Source organism: Gekko japonicus, unplaced genomic scaffold (genome assembly GCF_001447785.1).
Source record: "Gekko japonicus isolate JY-2015 unplaced genomic scaffold, Gekko_japonicus_V1.1 scaffold5323, whole genome shotgun sequence".
Classification (NCBI taxonomy): domain Eukaryota; kingdom Metazoa; phylum Chordata; class Lepidosauria; order Squamata; family Gekkonidae; genus Gekko; species Gekko japonicus.
In genome coordinates this window covers 43,429-55,386 of record NW_015164798.1, presented here as the reverse complement: position 1 = coordinate 55,386, position 11,958 = coordinate 43,429, and the positions used below count along the sequence as shown (strand labels likewise).

Below are 11,958 nucleotides of genomic sequence, written 5' to 3'. Positions count from 1 at the left end.
CTTATCCCCACTTGGAATGGTGGCAGGAATGGGCGCCGGAGGCAGGGGGATACTCCGTCCCATCCAGGGGACTGGCAAGCCAAGGTTGGGGACAGCGCTTTTATGAATGCCACAGGTCATAGATTCCTGTCACTCCCGATGCTCGCCGAGGGAGGCCTGCACCCACCTGGTCATGGAATCGGTCAAAGGTCATGACGGGCCCGAAGAAAAAGAAGGGGAGGTAGAAGTTGTACTTCAGCAGGGCGAAGATGGAGAAGTTCCCGTCCGCCCTCTCGCAGTTCTCCAGAGCGAAGCTCATGCAGCGCATGATGCTGAAGCCGGTTCCTCCGTAAAAGAGGACATCTTGAAGATCAAAAGTTCCTGTTACAAACCCATTCTGGACAAAAGAGAATAGTTACCACGTATACCGAGGAAAAGAGTTTCGTTTCAGAGCCTCGCCTGCGGCTAAGGACACCTCTGCACCTGCCCTGGGGAGCGTTTCCTTCAGATATCCCTGATTTAAACTTTAGTTTTTAAACATGGATATCTCCTCCCCCCCATTAAACTTGCAAATGTGTGATTCTTACCACACATTCCCATTCTTCGGGATCAGACCTCTGCTGGGCCTGAGGGCCGCTAGACCAGGTGGCAACTTGCCTTCCTTTCCCTGTCGGACAACAGATGTTTAGGAAGACTCAGCCTGATGAATTTCTACCTGCCGCTTCGCTGTTCTAGAGCAGCTCTTATGATCTGCCGCGGGAGCTTGCTGGGGTGACTGTGGGCCGGTCAGAACCTTTCTGCAGTCGTGAAATTCCCCGCGTTGGCGTTTTTAAAACTGCGCGTTATGTGGAATTTCCCACAGTAGATTTTTCCTCACCAGGCGCAAACCCGAAGTTTTCGCCTTCTTAACCCACGTTTTCGGAATCCCTACTTTTGTTGTTGTTGTTCAGTCGCACAGTCGAGTCCGACTTTTTGCGACCCCATGGACCAGATCACGCCAGGCCTTCCTGTCTTCCGTCGTCCTCTGAAGTTTGCTCCATTTCCATGTTCGTTGCATCTATGACACTGTAGTTCACTGATTCCTAAGATATCGATGTTCAGTCTTGTCATCTCATTTTTGACCATGTCAAGCTTACCTTGATTCATAGATCTTACATCCCTACTTTTAGCGAGTTCCAAAAACGCACGGTAACGAGGAGAAAACTTTGGTTTTGCACCTGGTGAGGAAAAACCTACTGTGGGAAATTTCACATAACATGCAGTTTTAAAAAGAAGAAGAAGAGAAAGAAGAGATTGGATTATACCCCGCCCGTCACTCGGAGTCTCAGAGCAGCTTACAAACTCCTTTCCCTTCCCCTCCCCACAACAGACACCCTGTGAGGTAGGCGGGACTGAGAGGGCTCTTTCAAGAACTGCTCTTGAGAGAACAGCTCTGACAGAACTACGGCTTGCCCAAAGTCATCCAGCAGGTGCAAGTGGAGGAGTGGGGAATCAAACCCAGTTCTCCCAGATTAGAGTCCGCACACTTAACCACTACACCAAACTGGCTCTCAAAAAATGACAATGTGGGGAATTTCACTACTGTGGAAATAGTCTTACCTACCCTCAGCCTGACCAACCTCACAGGGCTGTTGTGAGGATCAAATGGAGGACAGGAGCGTTCCCTTCAAAAATCCCTGATTTAAATTTTAAGTTTTAAACATGGATTTCCCCCCCCCCCCATTAACCTTGCAAATGTGTGATTCTTACCACACATTCCCATTCTTCGGGATCAGACCTCTGCTGGGCCTGAGGGCCGCTAGACCAGGTGGCAACTTGCCTTCCTTTCCCTGTCGGACAACAGATGTTTAGGAAGACTCAGCCTGATGAATTTCTACCTGCCGCTTCGCTGTTCTAGAGCAGCTCTTATGATCTGCCGCGGGAGCTTGCTGGGGTGACTGTGGGCCGGTCAGAACCTTTCTGCAGTCGTGAAATTCCCCGCGTTGGCGTTTTAAAAACTGCACGTTATGTGGAATTTCCCACAGTAGATTTTTCCTCACCAGGCGCAAACCCGAAGTTTTCGCCTTCTTAACCCACGTTTTCGGAATCCCTACTTTTTTTGTTGTTGTTCAGTCGCACAGTCGAGTCCGACTTTTTGCGACCCCATGGACCAGATCACGCCAGGCCTTCCTGTCTTCCGTCGTCCTCTGAAGTTTGCTCCATTTCCATGTTCGTTGCATCTATGACACTGTAGTTCACTGATTCCTAAGATATCGATGTTCAGTCTTGTCATCTCATTTTTGACCATGTCAAGCTTACCTTGATTCATAGATCTTACATCCCTACTTTTAGCGAGTTCCAAAAACGCACGGTAACGAGGAGAAAACTTTGGTTTTGCACCTGGTGAGGAAAAACCTACTGTGGGAAATTTCACATAACATGCAGTTTTAAAAAGAAGAAGAAGAGAAAGAAGAGATTGGATTATACCCCGCCCGTCACTCGGAGTCTCAGAGCAGCTTACAAACTCCTTTCCCTTCCCCTCCCCACAACAGACACCCTGTGAGGTAGGCGGGACTGAGAGGGCTCTTTCAAGAACTGCTCTTGAGAGAACAGCTCTGACAGAACTACGGCTTGCCCAAAGTCATCCAGCAGGTGCAAGTGGAGGAGTGGGGAATCAAACCCGGTTCTCCCAGATTAGAGTCCGCGCACTTAACCACTAAACCAAACTGGCTCTCAAAAAATGCCAATGTGGGGAATTTCACTACTGTGGAAATAGTCTTACCTACCCTCAGCCTGACCAACCTCACAGGGCTGTTGTGAGGATCAAATGGAGGACAGGAGAACAACATAAGCTGCTTGGGGAACCTCATGGGGAGAAAGGCAGGGGATAAATGAAATCAAATAAAATTAAATAAAATTAAAACCTGGTTTAGCCCTATACAAAGTCCCCGTTCAGGACGTACGGGCCGTTATCCATGTACCTGCCAAGTGCTGAACGGCTCCACCTTGAAGGAGGCCAGACTACAGAGCCCCGCGACGAAGCACAGCCACTTCTGCTTAGCCAGCGCGACGGTGTACAGCACCAAACAGTGTGCGAGGACGATCATCAGGTATGTGCTCCCCATTGTGCCGAATACAGCCACTACCCCGTACACCATGTAAATCACGGACCGGTGCTGCAGGGAGTCAAAGGGACATTTTATTAACCTGTACACCTCTACCAGCAATATGCTACCCATGAGGCATTCCATTATTTGACGAGAGCGCTAACAGAGAAGAAAGGTTTCATTTGCCGTTCAGAGAGAATCGGGTGGGTCGCCCTGTTGGTCTGAAGCAGCCGAATGAGGTTTGAGTCCAGCGGCACCTTTAAACCCAATAAAGTTTTATTCTGGGTACAAGCGCTTGTGTGCAGGCGCACTTCTTCAGGTACACTGAAACAGAAGTCACCAACCATTATATATAAGTAGAAGGTAAGGAAGGTGTTGCCAGGACGCGCTAATTAGAGTCAAGATGCATAAGTAACTGAACGATAAATATAGCTGAAATTGAATTAAGGCAATTGGTAAGACATGTGAATAGAAGCAAAATAGCATGCAGCATAATGAAAGCGTTTACAAAGAGATGTGCGAACTGAACGACATTAGCATGTGTAGTGAGATAAGAAACTGGTATCTCTGTTAAGGCCTGGGGGTTCCATTGTCCTGAGTGCTGTGATCACTTGTAACTCAGCAATCTCCCATTCTAGCCTGTTTCTGAAATTCCTTTGTGATAAAACAGCTACTTTGAGATCCCCCCACTGAATGTCCTGAAGTGTTCTCCTACAGGTTTCTCAGTATTGTGATTCTTGATGTCAGATCTGTGTCCATTTACCCTTTGGCACAGGGTTTGGCACAGGAGCTGCGGTGGCTCAAGTAGTTAACGTTGAACTGCAGGCTGTGGAAGGTCAGTAGTTCAGCAGTTCGAGACCCGGGTGCCGCATGACGGAGTGAGCTTCCGTCTCTAGTTCCAGCTCCTGCCAACCTAGCAGTTCGAAAGCAAGAAATTGCAAGTAGATAAATAGGTACCACTTTGGTGGGAAGGTAACAGCGTTCCGTGCGCCTTGGTGTTTCGTCATGCCGGCCACATGACCACGGAAACGTCTTCGGACAGCGCTGGCTCTTCGGCTTGGAAATGGAGATGAGCACCGCAACCCTAAAGTCGAAGTTGACTGGCTTTCGAGCAAGGGAACCTTTACCTTTACAGGGTTTTACTTGTTTGTCATATGTAGAGAACTGAAGGTCCTAGGTTCGATCCCTGGCATCCCCAGTTAAAAAGATCAGGTAGTAGGTGATGTGAAATACCTCCGTCCTGAGACTCTGGAGAGCTGCTCCCAGTCTTCGTAGACACTACTGACCTTGATGGATCAAGGGTCCAATTCAGTATAATGCAGCTTAATGTGTATGCGTAGGTGTCATCTAAGCTCAGAGTTGGAAGGGACCACTGGGGTCATCCATCCCAACCCGCTGCCATCACAGGAGCTACAACTACATCACAGGAACTACAACGTCCAGCAAATAGGTATCCAATCGATACATGAACCTCCCACGATGGAGAATCCACCACCAAAAGGCACCTTTTCTTCCCTGTCCCTAAGAACAAGGATTTGTCTGGAACTCTACCTTAATCCTCCTTCCATCTTTAGATCAAGGGCCTCTCCATACATTAGGCTTTCCCCAGGTCCTCATGGTCAAACAAATAGGAGAATCCACCACCAAAAGGCACCTTTTCCTCCCTGTCCCTAAGAACAAGGATTTGTGTGGAACTCTACCTTAATCCCCCTTCCACCTTTAGATCAAGGGCCTCTCCATACATCAGGCTTTCCCCAGGTCCTCATGATCAAACAAACTCACGAGTAGGGATGCCAACCTCCAGGTGGGAGCTGGAGGTCTCCCAAGATTACAACTGAACTCCAGACATTACAGGGATCAGTTTCCCTGGAGAAAAAAATGGCTGCTCTGGAGGGCGGACTCTGTGACATCACGCCATGCTGAGGCCCCTCCCCTCTCCAAACACTGCCGTCCCCACGCTCCACCCCCAAATATCCAGGTATTTCCCCAGCAGGAGTTGGCGACTCTAGTTGTAAGTTCCAGGGGGTGTGGCATATGCAAAAAAGTTATGCGAATAAGTTATGCTAATGAGCCCCACTGTTCCAGCCTCTCTAGATCATTTTGAATCCCGACTCTGTCTTCTTCAGAATTGGCAATCCCACCCAGCTTCGTGTCATCTGCAAATTTGATAAGCATCCCCCTCTATGTCTTCCTCCAGGTCGTCTTCCATTCTCTGAGGTGGGGCGGCTGTCAGGGCCCCAGGGCTGCTGGTGGGACCCACTGCTTCTGACCACACCGGAAGTGTGTCAGAAGGCAACACCCACCGCTCAGGCTCCACTGGACTGTTTTGGATTGCTAGCTATGGGGGGGGGGACGACCTGCAGCTCTGTCCTCGCAGAGGAGGGAGAGCTTTTACCAGAATAAAACTTGGTCTTAAAGGTGCCACTGGACTGTTTTGGATTGCTAGCTAGGGGGGGGGGCAACGCGCAGATCTGCTCTCACAGAGGAGGGAGAGCTTGTACCTGAAGGCGGGCTGGGAGGGGGGGCTCTGCAACTTACCTGGCTGCTTCTTCCTCCTCATGGCCCGACTGAGGGCTGCTGGGAGCAGGGGGTGGGGCTTGTTGCATGTGCCCGCCCCCTGGACTCCCTATTGCCAGAGCTCTGCTCCTGTGCGCTCCCGCAGGAAATGACCCCTGATGGTATCTGGGGGAGGAGGGGCTTATGCCTTCTGCATGAGCTGCTTTTCTGAACTGAAAACACTTTGGACTATTTCAGAGAAGGAAAAGAGCACAGCAGAGGAGGCCTAAGCCTCTCTTCTCCTCGTAAGACACGATCCCAATCCTGACTCAAGTGCACCAGGGTTAAAGTTCCCAGTAGAGAACTGGCAATATACATTGGATTACATAGACCCGAGGAGGACCAGAGAAAAGACAACATATATTTAGGTCCTCGGTTCATCTTCTTCCCATATTCCCTCATTAAAAAAAAAATCCTGCTGTTTTGATATTGTAGATTATTGTCAGACCCCAACAACAGTCATTCAAAGAATAGAAAGTTTACTGAGACATCGATAGGATCCAGACGGTTAACTTCTCTGTGTTAGGACTGAGGGAAAGCACGCGAAGCAAGCAATTATATGTCAGTCAAGCAGGACCCTAATGGCCAGTGGCCAATCACACTTAAGCTATAGACCCGCCGAAATAATGGCCCCCAGTTCCCAGGAGAAAGAAGATGCCAGGCTGGACTGGGCCTGGCTAAAATAACAGCAAGAAGAGAAGAAGAGAAGAGATTGGATTTATATCCCACTCTTCTCAACCCAAAGGTGTCTCAGAGCGGTTTACAAACTCCTTTCCCTTCCCCTCCCCACAACAGACACCTTGTGGGGTAGGTGGGGCTGAGAGAGCTCTTGACAGAAACTGCTCTCTTTCAAGAACAGCTCTTATCAGAACTATGGCTTGCCCAAGGCCATCCAGCCAGGTGCAAGTGGAGGAGTGGGGAATCAAACTCGGTTCTCCCAGATTAGAGTCCGTGCACTTAACCAAACTGGCTCTCTACACCTCTACACCAAACTGGGAGCTACACTCACTCGCGTCCCCATGGCAACCAAGCCCAAGAGAGCGGGTGTGGTTGACAGTGATATAATTCATGCATTGTATATTTCATACATCGATATCATGCAGCATGTTGAGATAGAACAATTTATATAATTTTATTTTAGAGTCAGTCACCAGGGGGTGCTGTTCTCTTTGCTTAATGCTTCTGGTTGAGAGATCAAGATGCGTCGCTGTGTCTGTAGCAGTGGAAAACAGCAAGAGTCCAGGAGCACCTTCAAGACAAACACAATTTGTGGCAGGGGAGGCGCTTTCGTGAGTCACCGCTCACTTCTTCAGATGCAGTTAGAATTCTGAATACCTGAAGAAGTGAGCAGTGACTCAACGAAAGCTCACACCCTGCCACGAATTTTCTTAATCTTTAAGGTGCTACTGGACTCTTGCTCTTTTCGACTTCTGGCCGAAGGAGTGTCTGCCACTTAGGAGATGGACAAGGCGCTTACCTGAGGCGCTGTCATGGAGCAGATCTTGGCAAAGAGAATGTGACCCGACAGGGCGAAGATGATGAAGTTCCTGAACGAAGTGAACCACATGGCCCACTCGAAATCGGCGGTGTCCTGTGAGAGAAGCTCAGGGTGAATGCTCGCCATGATATAAACAGGCATATAAATAGACCAATGGTCAAGTACATGGAAATCACTAAAATATGTAAGAGCGACTAATAATAAATAAAATATCTACAAAGTGTATCATAGATGGTATTGGTCCCCAGATAGGTTAGCAAAATGTTACCCGTCAATGTCTAAAATATGTTGGGAATGTAAAAAAAATACAGGGACGTTCTTCCACATGTGGTGGCAATGTGAGAAAGTAGAGAAGTACTGGAAAGAGATACAAAAACTTATTATGGATATTATGAAGATAAAATTGGTGTTAACTCCGGAAATAGCATTACTAAACATGATACCAGAGGATTATAATCAAAATGACAAGTATTTGTTAATATATATAGTGACCACTGCTAGAATATTAATGGCTAAATATTGGAAAAGAGATAGATTCCCAACAAGAGGGGAAATAACAATTAAGCTGATGGAAGTAGCAGAAATGGATAAACTAACTATAAGCCTTCAAGGGAAAGATGGAAGTGTGTTTAATAAAAGATGGGGTAGAGTATACAAATGGATTCATGAAATATGGGAAAATTTAGATTCAAATGTAAGCTTAGATAAGACTCAAGTTATTGGAGGAAGGAAAGCTTGTAAATAATTGGAAAAATGATAAATAAAAGTTTTTTAAAAAAGAACAGGCGTATAAAATCTGCTGCTCCGATTAACTGGGATCCCACAGAGAGTTTCTAGTCCTCATTGCTGTGGCTTCTAGCCCTCATTGTCAAGTTTCTAGCCCCCATTCACACACCCGTGAACGCTGCGGAAGAGTCACTAGGAGAGTTTACAGTGCGCAATTCCTTGTGTCCAACATGCCATCTAAAGTACTGGCTGGTATCGTTCCACCAAGTTCCACCAAGTTCCTGCGACACAGGGAGTCTCCTTGGGCGCGAGGATGGCTTCCAACTAGGGTGGTCAAGCTCCAAGAAGGGCCTAGAGATCTCCCGGAATTCCAACTGCTCTCAGACTACTGAGACAGGGTTGCCAACTCCAGCTTAAGGCCCTTAGTGGTCAGGGACCCACATACCTTTGGGACCGCCTCTCTCAATATGTCCCCGGAAGAGCATTATGCTCCAGCAATAAGAATCTGTTTGTGGTCCCTGGCCCGAGTGAGGTCCAGCCGTCCTCGACTAGGGCCAGGGCCTTTTCAGCCCTGGCCCCTGCCTGGTGGAATTCTCCGCCTGAAAATATCTGTGCCCTAAGGACTTTGCTACCTTTCTGTAGGGCCTGCAAGGCAGAGATGTTCCATCAGGCCTTTGGTCGAGAACAGTGACGGTTGTCACTCTCGTACCCTCCTACCCAGCCCCCACACCCCTTCACTCAGAAATTTTCGCCATCTTAAAAAATGAGGTTGTATTGTCTGAAGTATATTGTCTTAGTAGTTACTAATTGTGATTTAATGGAGTATCTCTAGGTTTATTTGATGTAAGCCGCTCTGAGCCCTGCTTGCAGGGAATCTATATACTAATAGCCAAGAGCCCCCCTCTGTGTGGATATCTAAATCCGCACATTGGGGGCACATAGGGGGCAGAGAGATTTTCCTGCACACTTGGGGCAGTCCCCAGGTGTGCAGAAAAACCTGAAAAGATTAAAAAACTATACGGGGGATACTTAAATCCCCCCAAAAGTAAAAATGTGTTCCTTGTGCATGTGCAGAGAACGCACTTACCCCTGGGAACTGTGGCAGAGTAGCTCAGGGCTTACTGCCGTTGGTGCTGGCGGGGGCAGGGGGTGGAGAAGCCTTGGCAGTCCGGAGGCCGGGAGCTGTGCAGGGCTTGCAAACTGAGGGAGGGTGCGGCGCGGGCAGCAGCTCTTGGCCGCAGCAGCTTGCCACCTCCCAGCAAGTGCCTGAGGTGATGGCGGAGCGGCGGAGAGCGAGGAAGTAATTCTCTGGTGAGCAAGGGCGCAGCACTGCTGCTCCATTGCCATTATGGGGCTCGGACTCTGGACCGTCCACTGGAGCATCCTGGCCGTCCAGCGGCTCTCAGTGCACTGTGGGCGAGAGGCAGGGTGGGACGACGGCAATGCAGCCAGTGGGCAGGGACACCTTTCTGACTGGCAGCTGAGGAAACAAAAGGCTGTGGGGGCGTGTGGAACTCTGAGGCAAGAGCAACACGAACAGTGCTTTATAATAAGGATAATTTTTAATTTTTTAAATTTAATTTATACCCCATCCTTCCCGCCAAAGGTGGGCTCAGGGCGGCTTACAGATTTTCCATAAAAAATACAATTAAAACATATCATAATATACAATCATAAGCATAAAATACCAATATTTTAAAATACAGTTAAAGCGCTGGAACTTTATCAAGAGAACGGGAGCACATTGTTTATAATATGCCTTAGGTGACCATATAATTCCCATACACACCAGCAGGAAGCCGATTTTTTGGCTGGGAATGTTAGCACAAGTTGATTATTTGCAAAGATTTGTTTCGCATCTAGCTTTACTTGTGCCTTTAAAATGATTTGCCAAAAGAGTGGCTGCAGGCCTTTCTGTCACTCACCATTTTCCTGCCAAAGTAATGCCATCCTGGTCTAATGTTCTCTCGGAAAGTCTTTCTGTTCATACTCTCTGAAAAAGAAGGTGTGTGGCATTAAGGAAACGTCTGCAACACCATGGAAACTCAGTAGATGGTCAGTAGGGAAAAGTAGAAGTATCACCTACATATGAGTTCACATTCGGGATGGGCATGAACCAATCAACCAACCCCAGTTCGAGCGCGAACCAGGTTGGTTCGTTCTTCACATGTCTCCCACAGTCCACCACACGAACCTCCATGATTTTTTGTGGAGGTTTGTGAGGTACGAGGGAGGGTTTGCGTGGGCTCCAAAGGCATTAGAGCTCACTCTTGGAGTTCAGTCAGGCCGGTCTGACCCAGAGACGAGCTCTGAAAGCATTTACATGCCTTTGGAGTTTGCTTTCAGGTGTCGCTGCGGCCCCACATACTTCCCAAAGCACAACTGGTTCATGCAGTGGAGAAGTTCGTGGAAACTTCATGAAAACCCCAAACCCTGAACCTCTGCAAACCTCAATTTTTCTGGTTCGTGCCCTCCCCTATTTCACATAGGAAGTTGCATCAGGGTTAGTGAATCTACGGCCCCGGTCACACGGAGAATCTGCCGTGCGAAAGGCACAAATGCTGGGTGGATTTTCAGAGCGCGGTCACACCGCAACATCTGGGAAGTGTAGCGCACCCGTGGCCAACCTGTGGTGTGCTGCCGAAGATGCGCAGTTAAAAAGTACCTGCAAAGATCTACTAGCAAATGGTTTGCCACGGGCTGCAGACGTTGTACTTGTGGGGTGTGATCGCGCCGGCACGTGCCTATGCCCTACGGCCATCCTCTTTGCAGCGCGCGCGTCGAAGGACAAAACCCCGGTGTGCCACCGTCATGTCTGATCGCATAATGGTGGGTCAGAATGCAACGGCGCAAATAGCCCCCCCCCCCGTGTGTCGCCAGGGCCTATAGATGGCAGGATTCAGGTTGGATCCTGCCGAAATCTCAGTTAATGGAAGAGGGCACTTTGATACCACCCCTATCCTGCAGACTTCTGGCTCCCCGGATCCCCCATGAACAATATCTTGGGCAGCAGCAGGAAGCGGGAAGCAAGGGAAACCTCGTCACCTGACGAGAATCCCTTCCATCAGTGGAGATTTACTTCAGGGTCCAGGTCTGTCAGGGGATTCGGAGATCCAAGACGTTGCAAAAGATTTGAAGCGGAAACAAACATTGCTAAGAGAAGACGGCTTGAAAGCCGCCTGAAAGCCCGTGGATTGGATGTAGAACCCGCCAGAGTCCAAGAGTTAGATTTGCGTCCAGTAGCACCTTAAAGAGAGACCCCCGAGATTTTTGGGTATAATCTTTCCAGAGTGAAAGCTCCCTTTTAGCGCTTTCGCTACGTGGCTATGCTCCCAGAACTAGCATCCGAGTCCAAGGAATCTTCCTTTCAGCTCAGGAACGAGTAGAACCTGAACCCAGAGCCCAGTGAGGAAGGATACTTCTGGATGAGTGTGGGAGTCCTAAATCATTCCCAGGAAACGAGGCTCTCTGGTGGGTTCAGGCCAAACTAGGTTTGAACCCAGTAGCACCTGAGAGACCAACAAGAATGTGGCGGTAGACTCAGGTGGGTCGTCATGTTGCTCTGAAGGATTAGGATGAAGTTTGAGTCCAGTGGCACCTTTAAGACAAACAAAGTTTAATTCTGGGTATAAGCTTTCGTGTGCTTACCAGCAACATGGTATAGAACTTCTGCTTGTCTCATTGCATCCATATAGCCAAGTAGCAGGAGCTTTCTATAACAGGCTGCATTCTTCTATCTGCATGCCAATTTGCTGCTATTCGAAAATGTTACCAACCGGTTTAATCCAATCTTAGATATACTTATCACCAGGGGTCATTTCGTAGAAAAGGAGGTGCAGGAGCTCATTAGCATAACTCATTAGCGTAACTTATTTGCATATGCCACACCCCCTGACATCATCGGAAGTGTGTCAGAAGGCAACACCCACCGCTCAGGCTCCACTGGACTGTTTTGGATTGCTAGCTATGGGGGGGGGGACGTACAGATCTGTCCTCACAGAGGAGGGAGAGCTTGTGCCTGAATAAAACTTGGTCTTAAAGGTGCCACTGGACTGTTTTGGATTGCTAGCTATGGGGGGGGGGGACGGGCAGACCTGTCCCCCCAGAGGGGGG

General features: G+C 48.7%; 1 protein-coding gene across 1 annotated transcript in view; it reads right to left on the bottom strand.

Annotated features, from left to right (window-relative positions):
- Positions 1-166: 166 nt before the first annotated feature.
- The window catches only part of LOC107109174 (protein-cysteine N-palmitoyltransferase HHAT-like protein), a gene marked incomplete at its 3' end in the record, with an annotated part of 14,017 nt that continues 2,225 nt past the window's right edge, over positions 167-11,958 (bottom strand). Inside the window, exons 2-5 of the mRNA XM_015409744.1 lie at positions 9,771-9,838; positions 7,099-7,212; positions 2,940-3,134; positions 167-376 (exon numbers count right to left, since the gene is read on the bottom strand). Of these exons, the coding sequence (XP_015265230.1) occupies positions 167-376; positions 2,940-3,134; positions 7,099-7,212; positions 9,771-9,838 (587 nt within the window). The remainder of the gene's footprint in view (positions 377-2,939; positions 3,135-7,098; positions 7,213-9,770; positions 9,839-11,958) is intronic.